Raw genomic sequence first — 22,000 nt, 5'->3', positions numbered from 1 at the left:
TCACGCACTGGGAGGTGCAGAGAGACGCAGGCGCAGCGAGACGCAGGCGCAGCCGGCCGTTCCGAGACTACTCGCTTTACGACACCGCCGAGGGAGCTGACGTTTTTCCGTCCGTAGGTCGCTAGTGCTTCCGGGTTGCGGTCATTTTGTGCCCGTATCGGGGTGATTTCTGGACTGCGGAGTCGCTGTCCGCGCCTCACCGCTACCTCTGGTGTGGTGCTACTCGCCTCCCGATTTCCCCGCGCTTTCCCCCCTTCCTGACTCCTCTTAGGTTCCCTCCGGGCCTTCTGCCCCTGATCGCCCGGGTTCGCCGCGCCATCGCCTGTCGCTGTCGTCCGAGGTGGGTGAGCTGAGGCCGAGAGCCCGGTTCCGCCCCCCCACCTACCCACTCACCGCCTCAGCGCTTCCAGTTGCTACCTTGCACCTTCCGCCATTTTCCTGCCTGCGAGGCTGGACCGATCGCGCTTTGGGTCTCGGGCTCCTGCGTTTCGGTGACCTGGGGAAGAGAGGGAGTGTTTCTGGGGTGTGTGGATGGGACACATTCTTGGTGACGGTTGCGTTTGGGGGAGTTGCAGCTGGATATGCAGATATAGTAGATGGGGGATGGAGTGCGGGAATCGACGATGGCGGGACGACGTGGGTTCAATTCAGTTTTTTTCTTTGGGATTTAAGAGATGAAAATGATACTGTCCAAAGGGGCCGTGTCGGCCTTGATAGTCTCTTTTTAGGGTTTCTATGTAGGATGCTGTTTGGGAAATAAGAGGGTTTCATTTTTTTTACGGCTGTCTTGGGATTTAAGTAGTTCAGTTAAGCGTACTCCATCATCCATGAATTCATCTCACCCTTTTGTTCCTTTTCCTTAGCTAAGGAATTGGCATGTCTTAGGCCCTCAATGATGGCTTAATAAGTACGTAAATTATGGAAGGGCCCAAATTGCTACCCTCTTCATGTAGGCCATTAACCGTTTATATGTAAATTGTTTGGGAAGAATCATGATTCTATGGGAACATTCTGTAAAATACACAATAATCTGTTGGTCTCTTAAGTCATGAGCCATGGGTTAAAAACAATAATAAAGGTGTATGTTCTTGAAATGCTGTGCGTTTTTTGCGTGTCCTGTTTCTCTAAGTGTTCATTTGGGGAGGGAGGAAAGTTTGGAGGATACATAATTTGCTATTAGCTTTATACCACTGGGAAAAGGACATGACGTCTTTGTTATTCCATTTTTGGAGAGAGTTGTTTTGTGGGAGAGGTGTGTTTCCTGATGATGATGATTTTTTTTTTAATGGAATGACTTTGAGATTTTTTCCCTCCTTTATTTGGGGGAATTAACCTAATCATTGAGCATATATTTTTGAAAGGATCCAAACATAGGATAATGTGAAATAAAGCAGTGATAGGAGGAAAACTATGTCTTGTTTTATTGATGTCCTTTTAATAACGATAGAATCAGTTGATAAATACTATACTTATAAAGCATCTTTTTTTTTTTTTCTGTTAAGGAACCTAAGATGACTAGTCATTTCCAAATTAGTTAATAGGTCTGTGACTTTTTTATTTAGGTAACTTTATTACATATGTCAAGTATTTCAGACATAGTGTTTAGTAAATACTAGTTGATTGATTGCCATGTTGACTAGTAATTTTGCTGTACTATATCCTGACTTCGACCTATTTCATAATTATTTCTGATACTAAATATACATGTTTTTGATGCAGGAAAGATGAATGGGAGGGCTGATTTTCGAGAGCGGAATGCAGAAGATGTTCCAAGACCAATTCCTCGTAACTATCAATTACGTATTTATAATTAGAAGCACGATCTCTGTAGAGAAATTTTTACTGCCATGAGGAACAGTATAGTAGCTGGGCTGGCTGGCTTCTTGGGTATATGACCTGTGCAGTCACACAGGGACCCACACTTTGTTAATGATCTGTTGCCATCTTGAAATTCTTAATAATTTGAACAAGGGGTCCCAAATATTCATTTTGCACTGGACATAGCACATTATGTAGTCAGTTCTAACTAGCAGATAGTAACATTAACTTCTGTTTGAAGTCAAAGTTTGTTAAAGGATTTCAAGCCAGTTGTTTCATTAGTTCATTAAAAAAATGGGTATGTTTTGTTAATGTATAAAATAAGATAATTTTTTAGACTTAGTTGTTCCATAGGTGTTTTAATGTTTGTCGATTTTCCTTGGTAAAAAGACATAGGGGCTGATTACATTCCAACAGAGGAAGAAAGAAGGGTCTTCGCAGAATGCAATGATGAAAGCTTCTGGTTCAGATGTAAGTTACATTTTCTAATCAACAAAATTTGACCTTTAATACCTGATATTTTAATGACTTCGTATAGAAAAATTGGCACACTTTTGGCATAGTGTGTTTATTACTAAAAGAGGTTGATTAAGGAAATAGAATTGTACACATTTTAAAGTAATAAATTTCTAGAACTTTCTCAAGACAAGTATTTTTGTTGGTAATAGTGATAGCATTTACTGAGTGTACATGGATTATATATTTTAAAAAGCTTAATAAGGTTGATAACTATTACTTTCACTTTACAGATGAAGAAATTGAGTTTAGAGATGTGAAACGAGTTATCTAATGTTACACAGCTGTTAAGTCATGATGTCTTGAAGCCAGGTCTGACACAGAAGCTCATGGTTTTAACTCTTAACTTTTAATCATTACATGATAAAAACTGATTACTTCCCACTAATCATACTGAAATGCTATTACATTACCAGCTTTTGATTTCTGACTAGAGACTTTATACATGAAGATTTTATTGTTTTAAATACAGAAACTATTGAAAGAAACATAAAACGTTATCTTACTTTTGAACAGAACCCTTGGTGTTCCTTCACTTGGTCATTGCAGTCCTTTCAGATAAGGTAATTCTAACAAAAAAGCAGGATGGAATTTTTAAAGGATGGGGTGACTTAGGTAATTAAAGAGGATGGACATTTTCATCAGTCAGCCTGGTATTTATGCTTTCAACATATAATTATAAGGAGACAGACTAATAATCACGCATTAGAAAATTTTTTACTTTCCATTTGTTTCTTCAAATAAGGATATTCTACGTATTTGTGATGTTTACATGTATTTAATAAGAATAATGGAATCCATATTTCTATGGAGAGTTTTGTGTTTATTGATTTACAAAGATTGTGATGAAAGTAGGAATGTGTGGAAAAAGTACTTACTAAGGTAATTTTTACACGTTTTTAAGTTTGTTAAATGCTATCTTCATCTTGGTTTAAAATTAGACTTGTTGATCTAGGGTCCATTTTTTTCCTTAAGGTGACTTTATTTCTACTGGGATCTCCTTTCTGTTAATTTTAAAGCATAATTCTGAAGGCATCTTATTTGCAGTTACTTATAATTGTGACCCTATGCACTGACAACACCATTTGTAGCTGTGCCAAACATACAGTTAATGAAAGAATGTACACAAGAGGGGTTAGTTTAGTGCGTATTATACGTTACAGTTCTCAACCTCTGGAATTACTGAAAAGGTGTATGAATTCATAGTTGTTTCATGCATCATTTATAGATCTTTGTGAATGATATTTTATACATGTGTACTCCTGGTTTTCAAGTGAGTAAGTGTAATGAGAGATAAGAGCACAGGCCTGACTATCTGGATTCAAATCCCACCTCCACACGTATTGTGAAATTTCAGGCAAGATCCTGATGTCTGTGTTTGCCTTGGTTTCCTTATCTGTAAAATGGGGATAATAATTAACCCATCTGATTTAATTGTTATGGGGATTAATTCAATTTATTATATAAATGTTAAGCTATCTTTTATTAAATGGTCGTTGGTGCTATTGTGATTAATGAAATAACAATTTCAATTGAAAACAATTGTAATTTAGAATAGCACTGTGCTATTGTAAGTGAAGAAGAGTTAAAAGATTTTTAGGGGTCCTTGTATTGGATATGGTTGGGACCATGGTCATAATACAAAACAGCTTTTGGACAGCAGTGTCAGCAGTTTGCCTAAGACATTATTTAACAGTCTCTGAAATGGTACTCCTGGTATAGTGGAAAAGGCCACTGACATGAGAGTCAAGAGACTTGGGTTTTGATCTAAGCTCTTCCACGAACTAACCATGGCTATTGCTTTGAGCAAATGACTTGTCCTTTCTGGATATCAATTTACTCTGATTAGGATGAAGACTAGACACTAAGCTCTGAAGTCCCTTTCAATTTTACCATTCCCTTTTCCTGTGGGGGAATACATGAGTTGGAAAGAGACCTTACTTCTAATCTATTAATCTTTATAGCATGAAAAGAAGAGATTTATGAGAAGACATAGTGATAAATATCATAACTATTAGGTTGGTGCAAAAGTAATTGCTGTTTTTGCAATTATTTTTAACCTTTTAAACCTCAATTACCATGTTTCCCCGAAAATAAGACCTAGCCGGACAATCAGCTCTAATATATCTTTTGGAGCAAAAATTAATATAAGACCCGGTCTTATAAGACCCGGTCTTGTATGATATAATATAAGACCGGGTATAATATAACATAATTAATATAATATAATGTACCAGGTCTTATATAAAACCGAGTCTAATAGTAATTTTTGCTCCAAAAGACGCATTAGAGCTGATTGTCCGGCTAGGTCTTATTTTTGGGGAAACATGGTACTTTTGCACCAACCTAATAGTACTACAGTCTCCGTAAACAGACTGTTACTCTTTGCATTGTACCGTCTTCGTCTAAGAAGAAAGTGAAATAGGGAAAGCATTATCCATTGGAGAGATGGCCAACTAACTCATAGCTAACTCATCATTTCATCCGTGTATGTTTCTTCATGTTGCAATCCTTGAACCAAGTTGAAGGAGAAAAATGGTTGCAAATTGTACTGATGCTGTAATCAAAAGGGAATTGTCCTTTGAAAAACCTTAGATAATAATACATGAAGCCACTCTAACCAACCAACAATACAGAAACTATTTTTCCTGATAGGTAATATTTGTTAGTAAGTAGTAGAGTGAGGATTCAAACCTTAGGGTTTCTGCAAATTGTTTCTGATGGCAAAACTAATGCCCTATTTCAAAGTTACAGATTTTAATCATGAACTCTAATGATGTCTTAATTACCTTCGTTCTTAAATTGCCCATATGTAGTCTAGACCAGAGTTGAGCAAACTACAGCCTAAGGGCTAAATTTGGTTTTCACATTTTCAAATGGTTTTAAATGGAAACAAAAGAATATATTTTGTTATATGTTAAAATTACTGATAAACAGTTCCCTATGCTGATTGATATAAAACTTTCCCTGAGTGATAAGTGGCTCACTGTGCCTAAGCTGCCTAAATTTTTAATTTTGCAGCCATAAAAAAGATTTTATTGGAACGCAGCTATGTTCATTTCTTTATGTATTGTCTCATTGCTTTTGCTTTAAAATGGCATTTGAATAGTTGGAACACAGACTGTTTGACCCATGAAAACTTGAAATATTTACCTTCTTGCTCTTTCCAGACCATTTCCCAACCTCTGGTCTGGAACTGCACTATCCAATGTGGCAGCCACATGTAACTGTTTAAATTTAAAACAATTTACAGCGGAAAGGATACCAAGCAAAATGAGTAAAGCAAAAAGGAATATGGGGTGAAGTCCAGAGGACACTGGGCAAAAGCTTCCAAGAGTCATCTTCCAGGGGAGGGAGGGAGGAAGAGACACACGATGTGCTAAATGTCTCTAGCTGCTAGTTAGTTGTAATAACACCTTTGAGGTGTTACCTAGGAAGGGATCTCATTAGAGACTCGGTACCTGAAATTTTTACTGGGGGCTGGTTATATACCTATCCTCAGCCTAGCAGGTCCCAAAATTCCAGAATCAGAAGGAAAGCAGGTGTTCAGCATAAAATATTTGTACAAGCCATTTAGGAACAGTGAGCCACTTATTCGGATAAAGTTTTGTATCGGTTTTGGGAACTGTTTACTAGTCAAGTTTCCAGACATCAGCCAATAACTTGCAAGCAGGTCTTCTTGAATTGTATTAATATTTTGTAATGTTTTCTTAAATTTAAAATGCTGCTTTTGTATTTCTACTGACTAGACTACAGCTTTTAAAAATGGAAAAATCTCTTTTAAAGATCTTAATTGTGCGACCTACTTCCTGGATGGTTTTACTGGTATATATTTTTCTGTCCTAATGAACTCAGACAAAATCTTTTGTTGATGTTGACAAGTTCTTTTTTCTCCTATAGCTGTGCCTTTGGCTGCAACGAGTATGTTGATCACTCAAGGATTAATTAGTAAAGGTAAATACTTAAAATTTGAATTTATGTAGCATTTTGGATGTTATATTTTTATGTTCTTTTCCTGAGTTTTAGATAAAGTAAATATGATAATGTATCATATCATGATAATGTATCATTAAACATCATTGATAAATTTCTACAACATCAGAAGACTTACATCTTCATGGACTGACACAAATATCTTGATTTGAGAATTTGATATCCTCTTGCCCTGTAGCAACACTAAGAGTCTGTAAGAGCAAGAAAGTAAAATCTTTGGATGGTTTACTGAGGGGTAGAGAGACAAACCTGGCCTAGGGAGGCCATCTACTTCACTGCTACTTAGCAGCAGGTTTGAAATGCACATTCCTGGGCCCATCCCACACTCTCACTGGGCCCAGGAATTCTTTTAACAAACTCCTGGTAACTCTTATGCACTGGTTTAAAGATGAATGGCTCCCTAAACTAGCTTTATCTTACAATAATGGGGGGAGGGGGCATTTTCTTGTCCCAAATTCTGTTGGTTTAAATAGTACAGTGTATTCCATGTGTGGAATTGAGTTTAGAGTAAGTATTAAATGTATCTTAAAATTATCTCTGCATCTTAAAATTAAATGCACATTGCATTTATTCTGTGAACTATTATTCCCTTGGAATGAGAAGATGTCCTAGGATGGCCTCCACATATCCTAAAACCCTGTTCTCTTAGCTAGCTCCTAAAACCTGACTGTGATAGGCAATTTTAGCCTTTTCACATTAGCAGTATGTAGTACTTAGATAGTATTGACACAACTAGTTGAGAAAGTAGTTTAGGAGAGAAATGGGAGGATTTGGGGAGTTCAAATTTTGTTTATTTAAAGTATTCCCAAGAACTTCATTACAAAGTGCTACCATAATAGGAATCTTAAAAATGGAAACAAGATACATGTTCACTTAAGTGTGCTTTAGGACTAAGTTGTTTGATATACTAAGATTGTTTCTATAGTGTGAAACAACATTTTTATCACATTACTTTTAAGGAAAAACTGTGGCACAGGGAGTTATGAACGGAGAAATTATAGTGTCTTATTGTACTGCCCATTTTATCTATCTTAATCCAGTCATTTAATAATGATTGGAGCTAGTCATGAGGGGATTTTACAAAACAAATTTAAGAGCTGCTAGTAGTTCATCTGAACAAACAATGTGAACACAATGTGAAGCAAATCGAGAATATAATTAAATATTTAATAACCTACAAAGTTATGTAGTGGAGACTTCAAGAGCTAAAGAAGAAATATTTCTGCAGAGCTGCTATGATCAAGGGAAGTTTTTTGAAAGAAGTGGATTTTGAACATAGGCAGGATTTGGGTGAGAAGGAAGAGTATCAAAAGGAAGGAGGGACCTGATTATCAAAATAATCATGATTATTGGGAGGGACAGTCAGGAGATTGATATGGCTAGACTGGCAAAATCATACAGGAAAGAGTGAAAAGTCCATTGACTAGCTCAGGTAGAACCAGGAGAAATGTAATTTTGATTAGGTTACAGAGAAAGTAAACTTGGATCTTTGGGGTTAGGTAGAATAGGAGACTTAGAGGGCCTGAAGTTAGAAGCGGTTACTGTGGGAGAATGAGATTGCACATACTCGTTTAGACAGACTTTGTATCTTCAACAATAAAAACCACTGCTGGTTTTGTTTCTATTTGTTTGTTTTGGGTCTTTTTTTTTGCCTAGCTTGGGAAGACCTTGCTCCTACACATAACTGAATCACAGAGGAATTCCCTTTTTCAAGTTATAGTTACATCCTTGTAGAACTATTATCATATATATAAGGTGAAGCCTCCTAAAAATACTAGGATCTATTACTGAGGAGGCAAATTATTCTTGTAGCCAGAATCCTCCTGAATTCGTAGTCACCATTTGGTGATTATTGTACTTGTCACCAATGGCAATTTATGCCTGTATGATTTCATTTACAAAAGTCATACCATGAGCAACAACATTGTTCCAACATCTTCTGTAATTGTCCATGACTGACCCTGGAACCTTATAGTGGAATGTAGTGTTCTGTTTTTTAGAGAACATGAAATTGTTGAAAATGATTTAACCTAAGTCATAGAATAACATTATTTTCTATTGAGCATGTCACATGTCATCTCTAACTTTGTCAGAGTTGCTTTTTATTGGGATTTTGATACTTTCAAATAAAAAATACAAAAAATAGCATTGGATGATATGTAACTCATATAACTATCTCCCTGAATTATGGTCTTTTGTTGAAATTTTATTCGGGTCTTATATTTTTGGGTAGGGTATTCAAATAAAGTATCTCAAAAAAAGGGGGAGGGAGAGAGACTGTAGAAAAAGGAATTCAGAATCCACCAAGACATTTTGCATTTAATCAAAAAGCTTAAAATTTTGTATATGCTTTCATCCACAGTATGTCATATTCAGCATAGTCTTAGTTGCTCTTTCTCTACTTGTTCCTTTTTTATCAAAACATTTAAATGTGCTCAGGTCTGTTCTAACTTGCGAATATAAAACAGAAAAAAATCTTCCCTTATATCCCTTTCCAGCTGCTTCCAGCTGTCCTGCATCTGAAGCCAGACTTCAAGAATGAGCACTTCACTTTGTACTACTTTAACCCATTGCAGTCTGTGTCACAGATTATGGATATATTTTGACATTTACCAAACTTTTTAAAAGGTTATCAATACAACCTCCTGTTGCTTAAATTCAGTGGACAATTTTTGTTCTTGACTGTTACACAACTTTAACCAGTCCTCCTTGAAACATTCTCTTGCCTTGACTTCTACGATAGCACATACTTCTAATTTTTCTCCTACCTCAAGCAACTCCCCCCTTTTTTCATATTTTTTGAGTGATAATGTACCGTACAGTTTTTGGAAATAGCATTATAAGACAAATTCATGACCTCTTGGTGCTTACATTCTAGTGTGGGTTTTCTTCTTCCACTTGTGTTTTTCTTCAGAGTTCTCTTTCAGTTTTCAATCTATATACTATTTTCTAGCAATACTCTGGGCTTTAGAAACCATTTGTTGCTCTAAATCCCCAGGATTATCTCTAGCTTAGATATCTGCTTCAGAACCATGTTCTGTGCATTTCCACGTGGGTCACCCTCCTACAGGCTCCTCAAACTGAACTTGTTTCATCCCAAACTGAATTCATTTCCCCCGAAACCAAATTCTCTTGTTTTCCCCATATCTGAATGACATCACTATCCATCCATGAAACTGAGGTGTTACCCATCACTCTGTCCCTTACCTGCCTGTCCAATAAATGCCCATGCTAGTCCAGCTCCTAAATATTCTTTGTATACTGTACCTTTTTCTGCCTGGCCGCTATAGAGCAACCATCTGTTGTTAGTAGGATTACCTTAGCCTTCAGCAAGTCTGTTTGCCTCCATTCTTGCTACTTCCTCTTAGAAAATGGACTATCTCTGTCGTCTGTCAGAGCGTAGTATACATCGTCAATATTCAAATATTAGAGTGAATGGATAGCAACCAACACACTATTTTTGTCTTCACCTCTCTAGATCGGAAACTATAAGGGTAAAGAGAGTATCTTATTTACCATTATACCTCTACTTCCTATGTTTCCCCGAAATTAAGACCTAGCTGGACCCATTAGTTCTAATGCGTCTTTTGGAGCAATAATTAACATAAGATCCGGCCTTACATTATACTAGGTCTTATATTAAATTTTTGCTCCGAAAGATGCATTAGAACTGATGGTCCGGCTAGGTCTTATTTTTGGGGAAACATGGTAGTATGTAGTGCCTGTATGTTGTAAGTGGTCTATAACTATTTGGTGACAGAATGAAGGAAAAACTTTTATATAAATGTAGATATTACCATCCTCCATTTCTCATCTGGTTTGTGTAAATGAAGGAACTGAGGCTAAGAGCTTTAAAGAATTCTATTCTTATACTTTGTATACATTAAATTAGGCTATTTATTCTTATATAAGAATAAACTATTTATTCTTATACAGTCTTTCAATATTTGTGAAATTCACCCAGTGGTATGCTGGAACTGGCTTGTACTAGCTTCAGAGAGGTGATTTTTAAATTTTCAAGAACTTGGCAAGCTGGTTTTTAAACCATTTGGTAGCTTGAAATTGGTCATGGTCCATGTATTTGCTCTTCAGAAAACAACCAACATTACAAATCAGGGCTTTTTATTTGGAGAGCTGGTTTACCAGCACATCGCTAGATTCACTCATGTTGTTGCATGCAGTTGCAGATTACATACTCTCATTGCCATCTAGTTTTCCACTATGTGACTAACACATCAGTGTTTATCCATCCTCTTGTACATAGGCAATTGAGTAGTTTCCAGTTTTGACTATTACAAATAGTTCAGCCATGAATACAGTGTCTATTGGTAGACATTTTGCTGGGTCATAGATTATGTATACGTTCAGCTTTTGTAGATACTACCAAACTGGACCAATTTACACTCCCACTGCCAATTTATTAGGAGAATTCTATTTGTATTACATCACCAGTACTTGGTATTTTCATTGTCTTCATACTTTAGCCATTATGGCGAGTGACAGTTACACTGATTGCATTGTAGTTTTAATTTTCATCTGATGTCTAAGGATGTTAAGGGCCATTTCTTTTGTCTATATCCCTTTTGAACATACGCTGCTTTATGAAGTATCTGTTTAAGTCTGTTGTCCATTTTTCTACTGAATTGTCTTTTTCCTATTGGTTTTGTGAGAGTACTCTAGTATTCTGGAAATGAGTCTTTTGTCATACACACACACACACACACACACACACACACAAATTATTTTTTCCTCTGATTAACTGTAGTTCTTAATGTAATAAAGTCCAATTTATCAGATCTCTTCTTATGATGAGTGCTTTTTGTGGTCTGTTTAAGATCTTTGTCTATTATAAGATCATGAAGAATCTCATGCTTCTATAAGCTTTATTTTATCTTTAATACTTAAATTTTGAAGTCATTTGGAATTGTTTTGGAATATTGTATGAGGTAGGATCAAGCTACATTTTTCCCCCTTGTGGATATGTGGTTGACCCAGAATTAACATTTTGAAAGAACTCTTTGTTCACTGCAGTGCAGTGTTGCTTTTGTCATAAATCAAGTGACAGCATATATGGGTCTGTTTCTGGACTCTCTTTTGGTTTGGTCAGTTTATCCTTATAACAGACTGTCTTAATTACAGTAGTCATAGATCTTGGTATCGGTTGGTAGTTCTCCAATTTTGTTGTTCTTCAATATTGCCTTGCTTATTCTTGTCCCTTTGTGGTTCCACATGATTTTTAGAATAAACTTTCCAATTTTGGGGAAAACTTTTCTTTGATTTTAATTAAGATTGCGTTGAATTTATAGATGAATTTCTGAAGCATTGCCATCTTTATGATATTTAGTCTTTCGGTTTGTGAACATGGTATAGTTCTCCATTTTAGTTTTCATTTCTCTCAGTAAGTTTTGTAGTTTTCAGTGTAGAGATCTTTGATATTTTTCATTAGATTACTGCTGAGTCTTTGATTTTTTTTTTCTTTTTTTGGTGCTGTAATTGTATCTTCCAAAAAATGGTTTTTGTTTTTTTGTTGTTGTTCCAGATATAAATTTTTTGTTTGGTATATTAACCTTGTATGTATCAAGTGGTCTTGCTAAGTTCACCTACTCTAATAAATTGGAGTTTTTGATTTCCTTCATGTTTCTGTTAATACTGAATTTACTTGGTTCTCTCTTGAAATGGCTTAGACCTCTAGAGTTATGGAAAGAGCTAATGTTGTTAGGTAGTATTTCAAGAGAGCCTATACTGATTTTTCCTTATTTCTTGTGGGTTGTACAAAGCTGCTGAGAAATAGATATGTCTTACTTTATATTGCGTTGCTAAACTTACCACTTTTGTCTCACACTAGAAGAGATCACGTAGTAACTAGCAGAAATAGTTCCTTTGCATTTTTTACCATAGTTTCTGTGTCATTTTCTTATATACTTTTAGCATAAACTTGGCACAAGCCTATTTTATCTTAATAAAAGATGTAACATCTTAATTATGTGACTGTGTCTTCCTTTAACAGTATTAACTCAAATATTTACTCTCTTTATCTTTAGGAATTCTTTCAAGTCATCCCAAATATGGTTCCATCCCTAAACTCATATGTAAGTATGAATACTAGTGTCCTTAGCTTTTTTCTAAGTAAAATAGTGTTTTTATCAAATATTTTGTTTTACTCATAGCAGTTCTTGATTATTTGCTTTAATAAATCAGTTTAAGCTTTTCATTAAATGGACTAGTAGAGCTTTTTATTGTTCACATTAAAAATCATGAGTTACTTCAAAGAGGAATTTTTTTCTTTTTATAATAGAGTATTAATTTTAAATTGTTTTGTAAAGATAGACTATTTGAAAATAAATCCTCTGGATCTGTCTATGAGGAAAGAATTCAGAGATTCTGATTCATCAAAACAGTGTATTTTAAAATTAAGCCTAATTTTAAAAAGAAATATTTTTAATTTACATTAAAAAATGTAAATAAGCATAACTTATATATATGTGCAAAACTTACTTACATTTTGTGATATGGTAATAGAAAAGAAGCTAAACTGCTCTAAAAAATACCTGAGGTTTTTAATGATAAATACCAGCTTAGGCTCTCTTTTGTATTGGAAACAGACATTTGATGCAACAATAGCCAGATTTAGGTAACATTTCGTGATTCATTATTGTAAGAGATATATTGCACCTAATTTTAAAAATTATCTTAAGAAATTATCTGGGCAAATGGTATGATCCCTATTTTACAGGAAAAGAAATGGCCTAAATCCCTGTGACTAGACCAGAGCTCTGATGTTTTGATTCCTTATTCCATTATACCTTTACCATATTTTTCCTATTTATATTAATAAAGTAATTAGTAAAATAGAATTTATTTTATCTTACAGCAACTTTATTTTGGGTTGTTGATTTTGTGAAAGTGAATCATATCCACTAAATTATTCTGTGAACTCTCAATCTGATTTATTGTGTTGCTTTTACATTATTCAGGAAATACTAGTCTTTCCACACCAAAGACATAATTAGAATCACATTTTTTTTTAAATGTTCTTTTAGAAAAGATTCTTGTCTAAAAAGCCACACACATTGAGTCACACTCTGTTTGTTTTTGCAAATAAGTTGCTTGTATCATGGGATACTTTGCTGGAAAGCTTTCTTATGTGAAAACTTGCCAAGAGAAATTCAAGAATCTTGAAAATTCCCCTCTTGGAGAAGCTTTACGATCGGGACAGGCACGGCGATCTTCACCACCTGGGTATGCCAGATTCTGATCTTTATTATGTTTTTTATTTTAGCTAAAAAATTGTAACTGGATATTGCCATAATTCAGGCCATGAAACATTGCCTAACTGAAGGACCATTGGAAACTTGCCACTTTGTTGCAAGCTAAAGCTAATTTTGTTTTAAAAAGTAGGAGTGAGATTTGACTACCTTTGTTTTAAATACAGAGTTGCATCCCTTTGGGAGTGCATATTCCAGAATAAAGGATTTTAATTTGGCAAACACCTTTGGTTACCTATATTTTGGGCTTTTCTTTTGAATTCCCAAATATTTATCAATCCCAGCTCAACAAATTTCAACTGTTTTAATCTGTCTTTTGTTAAAAATAGTAGAGAAATTGTATAAGTATAGATAAATGAATCTGGATACGTAGATGAATAAATAATAAGGAAATTAAGTAGATTTGACAGGTAAATTGTCATAACATAAATGGCAAGCAGTGTAAACCCCAGGAGGGCTAGACTTATATCTGCTTTAGCACAATAGAGTTTATATGGACTGCTAATTTTTTTGTGGCAGAAAGAAACAGACTTTTTTTTACTACTTAAATAACTACGTTAAAATTAAATGATTTCTTTAGAAAATAAGATAACTAGTTTTCATACCTTTCATACCTTTAAATAAGTGTAGGCAATAACTCATGTTTCTTATACAATATGATTTTCTTTTATAGGCACTATTCTCAAAAGTCAAAATACGATTCAAATATGAGTGATCGTTCATCTTTTGTGACATCCCCAGCAGCAGACAACATGGAAAAAGAGGTGTTACCTCGTTATGAGCCAATTCCATTCAGTGCTGCTATGAATGAATCTACTCCTACTGGTATTACTGATCATATTGCCCAAGGTAGAAACTTCTCTTGAAATGAATGTCAGCATTTTATGGTCCAACGTATGTATAAACTTTATTTGATGACCTTTTCTGATGGATATCACCTCTATGTTCCACCATCAGCCTAAACTCAGCATGTTTGTTCATTTGTTTCTTCATTCATTCAACGTTTTTTGAGGTCCTGTAGGTGTCAGGCATTCTGCTAGGTGTGGAAGAAGTGAAGATGAGTAAGAGCTGGTCCTAGTCGCTGAGAAACTCTCGGTCTGTTAGAAGATACAGAAATTAAGGATAAATTACTAGTATGTCCCATTAGTTGAAAATACTAACCAAGTTTAGTGGAATAGTAAAGAAACGCTAATATGTGCCTCGTGGAAGCTTTAAGTAGGTTATATTTGTTACACTGGTCTTAAAGGCTTTCAACTTCTTTGTAATATGAGAAAAATAATAATTACCTGCCTTACAGAACCGTTGTCAAGTGAGAAAATCCATGTGAAAATGCTTTGTGAAGTTTGTATAAATACTAGCTTTGAAGATCACATAATGTAAGTGAAGAACATCAACTTTGGGTTAAGGCCCGAATTTGAATCATGGTTGACATTTACTAGCTATGTGACTTTCGACAAGTAACTAATTTGTGATCCCTTTAGTTTCTTGATCTCTTGAATGGAGATGAGAATACCTTTTTTAAAGAACTTTTGACATGAGATAGCCAAAGATAACGCCTGGCAAATAATAGGCTCTCAATAAACGTTAGTTTCCTTCCTTTCTTCTATAGTCTAGTTCGCAGTGAAAAGTGAGGAATTACAAACAGAAAGTGCAGGTTGCAATTCCTTATCTAAAATCCAAAAAGCTTTGAAAACCAAAGTTTTTTAAATAATTGGACAGGTGATAAAGTCTGACCTGAACTCACTTCAAACCCTGACCTAAACTTGACATGTTTATTTATAATCTTTATCTTAATACGATTTTTCCTAAGTTTTATTGTAGAAGTATTAATGTGTTTGCTTATTGAAATTGCTGCTCTAAACTTCTGAATGGATGAATATTAAATGATGTAAGGGCTATATATTGTAATATTTTTCTAAACTCTGAGAAAGTCTGAATTTTTGAAACATTTCTGATTCCAAAGGTTTGGATAAGGGATTGTGGACCTGTATAGAGTATTTTTTGAAAATGCTTGCTTTGAACCAATTATAATAAGTCAGAAACTATGGAGAGCAAACAAGGTTAAAGGAACATTTGGATTTTTCTTTTGTTTAAGATGGGAGAGATTTGACTATATATATATACATATATATATATGTGTGTGTGTGTATATATATATAGATATAGATATGTGATAAAGGGAGGGAAGGCATACAGTGGAAAGGGAGAAGGTGATTATAGATCAGGTAAGGTTCGAGATGACACGGGGTGGTTCTAGACAGGTAGACAGGTTGGGATATAAAATAGCCATTGGCTATATATGGCTGTTTAAAATAATTAATATTAAACTGAAAATGTAATTCCTTAGTTGCTTTGACAGCATTTCAATTGCTCAGTAGCCACATGTGCTAGTGGCTACTCTGTAGGACTGCAGATGTAGAACATTGTCACATTACAGAAAATTATATTGGACAGCACTGCTTTAGAGCAAAAGTGAGGGGGGGTGAGTATTAACTTTGCAGGAAAAAAGAGACGAGAGAATGGAAGTTACAGATAACTTAGATTCTTAAGTGGTTGAAAGTTATTCGGAGTCTGTTAATTCTCAACTGCTGTTTTTTTTTTTTTCTCTGGATGGTCTAAAGACATCCAATTACATTTGACCCTTGAACAAGGCAGGTTTGATTTGCGCATGTCCACTTAACACAAACCCTCTTATAAGTGGACCAGCATGGTTCAAACCCGTGTTGTTCAAGGATCAACTGTAGTCAGAAAGGGAAGGAAGTGGGCAGATTAGAGAGAGTGGTTAAAGTCGTTATTTCATCTCCCAAGGCAGCCATACTTGTCTCTCACTGCATCTCTCCATTTTTCCCATCTCTCAAGTTGAAATCCATTCTACTGGTGTTCTAGCTGTGCACCAATTCTTCCCTTGTAATGTCTTCCATCCTTCCATGCATTTGCATTAGCAGATTCCATTTCATGTTACATAATTTCTTTTCCAAATAAACAAAAAAGTGCCTTTGGTATCTGCCCAGATTACAGCAAGGCCCATATTTTAGTATACGGCCTTCCATCCACTGCTCTGCTTTCTCACCTGCTTCTCTAAGTCAAGATTTTTGCTCTTTGACTGCTCTCCACATGGGCCAGCAGTGGCCTCCTTTTTGTTTAAGTAGAGCTACTTGTCCTCTTCAGTTTTGCTTTCTCTTACCAAAAATTCAAAGTAGAAAGTACTCCTTCATAGTTGTACTCCTTCATAGTTTATTACAGTTAGATTTAAATCAGTGCTATTTTACATTGTCTCATTCCTTCCAGCTCTGAATAACTTTGCCAAAGGAGTAAATTATGCTCCCTACACAATGCAGGATATTTTCATTTGGCTTTTGTAAGTGTAAAAACTTCTCCCTAATTTTCTTCCTGATTTATGTTTTCATTATTTGTCGCAGAATTTCAGAACAATGGAAAAGTATTAGACCTGGAAGGAACTTTAGAGAGAGATTATTTAAACTTGTTTCACAATTGACAAAACCAAGGTTTCAAAGAAGCTTAGTAATTTGCCCAAGGACATCCACTAATTGTCAGCATAGTAGAAATGAGAACCTAGGGTTTCTAACTATTAATCTAGTAGTACACAGTATCTCCTTCAGAATTTTAAAAATATCATTTGTGGTGAAAGGAAATGAGTCCAATAATTACGCATTACTAGTGAAATACAAACCGCTTTTTAAACCCAGTATAAGGTTACAATATTTTTTTTGGTATTTTTTTATTTTAGCAAGAAAAATTTACTTTTCGACAATGGTATAATATTCGAACTAATAAGGAGAAATTAAAATGTTCTCTGTGTCAGAGCAATATACTTTGTATTAAGATAAAAAATAATAGTTGAAAGCATTTAATGTATAGTTATATTGCTTTAAAAATTCTGATTATTTACTGGGACTTTATCTTTGAGTTCCAAAATAGTACCATTTAACAAAAAAATTTTTTTAAACTATTTTAATTAATATAATTATGTTATATTAATTAAAATAATGTGCCCAATTTGTATGTCTTAGTATAAAGCTCTTTGAAAAATACTACTTTTGGAGTGGTGTATAAGATCGTAAGTTAAGTAGTTGTTTACTGGATGTTATGTTAAACATCAGTTAATTTCTTTAAAAATGTTTATATGGCCTTTTTTGGGGTTATACATTTTATAAAGTATGTTCAATATTTGGCCTTGACAGCCAATATTAAGAGTAATCATGTATGTTTATGTGAGTATTTGACTATCTGATAATATGTGTTCATGCCTTGACTCTCTTTGGGAGAGAAAAAGAATAAATGCTGGTTCCCCCGGGTGAAATTATAGTTGCCACCTTCTTCTGCCTCAGTATTATGTTCATTAGACCTGAGTGAAGATGATGCATGCTATGATTAAAGGCTGTGTTTTATATTTTTCAGTAGCTATTTTCAAGGATTTTTGTTTAGATGTGAAGATGATAAAATAATTTTTTTTTAAATAGCTGGAGTTGTTTGCATATAGACTCTGGTTATAGGAACGTTTAGCTATGGAAATATTACTAAATAAAATCTATACTATTTCAAGTGTTTTTCAGTTGTCAGTATATTTTTCTTCATATAAACACTGAATAACTTTACAGTATAAAATTCTAACATGTTAATGAGTCTAAATTGTGCTGGTATGTATTATGATATCTGTTCTTCTGTCCATGGTGAGTTTGTAATTTTTTTATGTTAAATTTTAGAAATAAAAGTTTAAAGTGTAAGAGGAAGTTGATTTTAGTTTTTAATTATCTTGGGGAAAATATAATACTTTTGGAATGGTGGTGGTAATTTGATCCTTTATTTCACTTTATTTTTTATTGTAGGTAAGGAGCGTGTATAAAATTTAGTTGCTTTGGATTTATTCAAATCCTTTTATCATTTATTAACTGTTTGTTGTTTTAGGACCTGATCCCAACTTTGAAGAAAGTCCTAAAAGAAAAAATATTACATATGAGGAATTAAGGAATAAGAACAGAGAGTCATATGAAGTAACTTTAGCACATAAGACTGACCACTCAGTCAGGCCTATGCAGGAAAGAGTGCCCAAAAAAGAAGGTATGATAGTTTAGTCTAACCACTTTACTCTTTAGGAATGGAAACTGCAGCATTAGTTTAAAATAGTAATTATACTAACGTGATTGAATTCCACAAGCAATTAACCAAAGTAACATTTTTTTAAAAAGAATAGCTATTTTACAGTTATCACTTCTTCCTTTTTAAGGTGTTCCAAAGGCCATGTTGTGTTGGAAAATAATGAAGTCTAAATAGTAGTGTGACTGAAGATAGTAAGAGTAGTTTTTGTAGTACAGTGTAAAAAGTATACTTCCGATGTGACTGTTTTCCCTTATAAAAAGTCACCTTGGAAACTTACCATTTTTTTACTGATACATTTATTTCCTAAAATCAAATCTGGTGACTTTAAGGTTGATAATTGGGCTGTAATGCCACTTATATGTTTGTGAAATTAAAATAAGAATTATATACTTTACAAACCAGCTTTTAGGACACTTCCAAAAGAGGAGTTTGACTTTTTTAAAAATAGTACTTTTGCTCTATAATTAATTACAAATTTTAAAATCGCAGTTTCTTTGAAGTCATTTCGAAGCAGTTATACATTAAGTAAATTTTGTGACACAGAAGTTTACCTCTAATGGAAGGGGGCATTTTGAATAGGGGTTTGTAGCTATTTTAATATAGAATTTTAGAGGATGTGTCCTTGTTTAAGGTTTTCTATTTACTGCTTTAAAAATGGAAGGAATAGGTTCTTAGTACCTCCTTGAGAGTCATATCCCACAAGAATGTAAAAATACATAAAAATTCTTAGTATTTCTTATTATGATCACTCTTTAGAGCCAGTTTTATTTCTAATGGTTAGCAGTTGCTGCATTTAGAATTTTGTTTTCATAATAATGATGGAGAATATCTGTCATATGATTGATGTGAAAAAATCTAGCTTTAAAATGGATTTGTAATAAGTATTACTTGTTAATGTTTGTCATTAAAAAATTAGGGTAAACCTTATGTATTCAGTGGCCATTACACTGTAATATGTAAAGATTTACTGGTACTTTGTTCTAATTAATTTGAAGATTTAGACTGTAAGCTCCATGAGGGCAGGCAGTAGTATTTTTCTCATTTTTGTAATCTTTTATGTCTTTGCACAGCATAGTACCATACACTTGACAAATCAGAAATGGAGTGTTGCTTTGGGTCTTCCATAGGAAAGGTTAAGAAAAGAAAATGTAGAACTTTGGCATTTGCTAGATTTTGACATTTGTGATTTTTGACTGTAAGCAGTCTTAAAGTTGTGTTATATGACACAGTAATATGAAATAATTTCTTTGTAAAAAGAAAGCTGTTTTTTTGTGCTTTGTATAAAGAAAAAAAACAGTTACAAATTAGTTTCAATGATTTTCTACAATATTCTATTCTAGAATCCAGACAGAAAATTTGACATTAGTACAATGTAGATTCATTGAGTCAAGAAGTGTCACTTGAAGTTTTCAGCTTTAGTTTGTGTGAATGACATTTACCTAATTAAAAATTAAGACTGAGAAAATTTAAAACTGTAAGCATGCTTTTAGTTAGCTGTCAGGGCTATGTCATCACACATCATGTAGCCTCTAGAAAACTATCTTGTACTAATGAGGGAATGAAAGCAAGGAGAAAAGGCAAAATATGAAGGAAAAGGGTATGTAAGTCTTAGTAAAATAACGAAATAGTTTTGATTTCACCAATTCCTTGAAAGAGTTGGGGAAGGGGTCCTAGTCCATACTCTGGTAACTGCTTCTTTACATTGTTAGGACTACTTGGGCCTTCTGAAGGGTTGTAAGTCACAGATGAGGGCTATGTAAAAGAGAGGCCAAAAGGTGAAAGAGGAGAAAAGTCAGGAGCATGTTTCAAAATATAATTTATATAAATATGCAGGAATATTGGAAACTATTTTCTCTTTGCACTAATATTACGGCTCATGGGAGAGAAGATTGAATTAACCATAACTAAAGTCCTGACCATTTCTATTACTGTATTTTTGTGAAAAACAAAATTCAGTTTTTTATCACTGTTTTTTTAATTTCCCAGTAATTTTTTTGTGTGTGCTGTAATTCATACCAAACTTACTTAGGTAGTATGGTAAAAGTTGTAAAGGCACCCAGGCTTTGGACCTAATCAGATCTGTGTTCAAATTGTAGTTCTACTTATTAGGCTTGTACCTTGGGCAAGTTACTAATCTGTTTCCTCACTCTTAAAATGGGGGTTGTGTTTACTTTATAAGGTTGTTAAGAGGATCAACTATTTATGTAAATTTCTTGCTATAGTGCATTAGTATTTGCGTCTAACTTCTAGTTCACTGAAGTCTAGCTAGCCCTTTTTAAATTGACTCGTGTCCATTCAAATGAGAGAGAAACATAACTTTTCATCATCATCATAGCAAACTTAAAATACTGCCTTACCACTTTTGGAATCATCAATTATTTGTGCTTTTTTTCCTAGTCAAAGTAAACAAATATGGAGATACTTGGGATGAGTGAAAAATTGCATCATTGGACCAACAGAAGGAGTTTCAATATCCATCTTCATCTAGGTGGTCATGAATACCTGCATGCTTTGAGCTCAGCAGCAGTCTTCATAAACACATTTAAAAACTAGTATTTAGATTTTTGTGGTTTGGCTTATTAAAATGATGTTTGAAAAACACAAATTTTAATGTTAATGTGTGAATGTATTCACCTTGGGGAACTATATGAATGATGGTATTATACCATGATTGTATACAGTTTGTGCAATTTAAGTTGCAGGGCAAAGATACTCTCCTATAAAACTATTGAGAGATTGTAATGCTGTACATGATACCTGCATGTTGAATTGGGATGGGTGGGGGAGCAAGCATAATTTTAAGTGTTAAGCTTTACATCAAAAAATTACTTAAAAGCCTTTCTCCAGTGTTTGCTGTATTCTCTTAATGTTTATGGTAAATAAAATATAAAGGAACATGCCTCTTCATTGATTTCATGTTCTTATTGTTTGCACTCTTTTTAAGACAATTATAAGTGGTGTTTTGTAGGGATAGGAAATAAAGTCTTCTATCTCTGAATATTTAAAAATGATATGATAAATGGATTAATCAACATACAGTAAGTGGCTCAATGCCTTAAAAAAAAGCAGTGGTCATGTTTGAAAACTGCAAATTTCAGGGGAATAAAAATTTGGTATACTTTCTTCATTGTTGACCTAATGTTTGCTCCTGGAAAATGAAATTGTGGTCTTATCTAAACTCTGCTTAACTTGTAGACATTTTTGCCAGAAACATAGTGTTTCAGTTACCTATTGCTGCAAATTATCCCAAAATTTGGTCGCTTAAAACATTAGTCATTTATTATCCCAGT

The 22,000-nt window shown here is 34.2% G+C and overlaps 1 protein-coding gene across 5 annotated transcripts; it reads left to right on the top strand.

Moving 5' to 3' along the window:
- Positions 1–121: 121 nt before the first annotated feature.
- Positions 122–21,621, top strand: OCIAD1 (OCIA domain containing 1). 5 transcript variants are annotated; one of them, XM_033105913.1, is made up of 9 exons: positions 122–340; positions 1,720–1,785; positions 2,209–2,289; positions 6,235–6,288; positions 12,369–12,416; positions 13,431–13,566; positions 14,266–14,441; positions 18,519–18,671; positions 21,108–21,621. In XM_033105913.1, exons 2-9 carry the CDS (start codon positions 1,725–1,727, stop codon positions 21,143–21,145), a joined length of 747 nt encoding a protein of 248 aa, XP_032961804.1. In that variant the 5' UTR covers positions 122–340; positions 1,720–1,724; the 3' UTR covers positions 21,146–21,621. The 5 variants fall into 5 exon arrangements, with proteins under 5 accessions (XP_032961804.1, XP_032961806.1, XP_032961808.1 ...); XM_033105918.1 differs by lacking the exon at positions 122–340 and adding an exon at positions 358–491; XM_033105914.1 differs by lacking the exon at positions 122–340 and adding an exon at positions 459–523.
- Positions 21,622–22,000: the final 379 nt, after the last annotated feature.

This window comes from Rhinolophus ferrumequinum, chromosome 5, assembly GCF_004115265.2.
Source record: "Rhinolophus ferrumequinum isolate MPI-CBG mRhiFer1 chromosome 5, mRhiFer1_v1.p, whole genome shotgun sequence".
Classification (NCBI taxonomy): Eukaryota; Metazoa; Chordata; class Mammalia; order Chiroptera; family Rhinolophidae; genus Rhinolophus; species Rhinolophus ferrumequinum.
This window is presented reverse-complemented; position numbering and strand designations above follow the sequence as displayed.

Bases quoted from the DNA above. Each gene is read 5' to 3' on its own strand.
- OCIAD1 (XM_033105913.1), top strand. From the start codon at position 1,725: ATGAATGGGAGGGCTGATTTTCGAGAGCGGAATGCAGAAGATGTTCCA. The intron at 2,290-6,234 runs GTAAGTTACATT...TTTCTCCTATAG, and splicing joins TGAAAGCTTCTGGTTCAGAT to CTGTGCCTTTGGCTGCAACG. The intron at 12,417-13,430 runs GTAAGTATGAAT...TTTGCAAATAAG, and splicing joins TTCCATCCCTAAACTCATAT to TTGCTTGTATCATGGGATAC.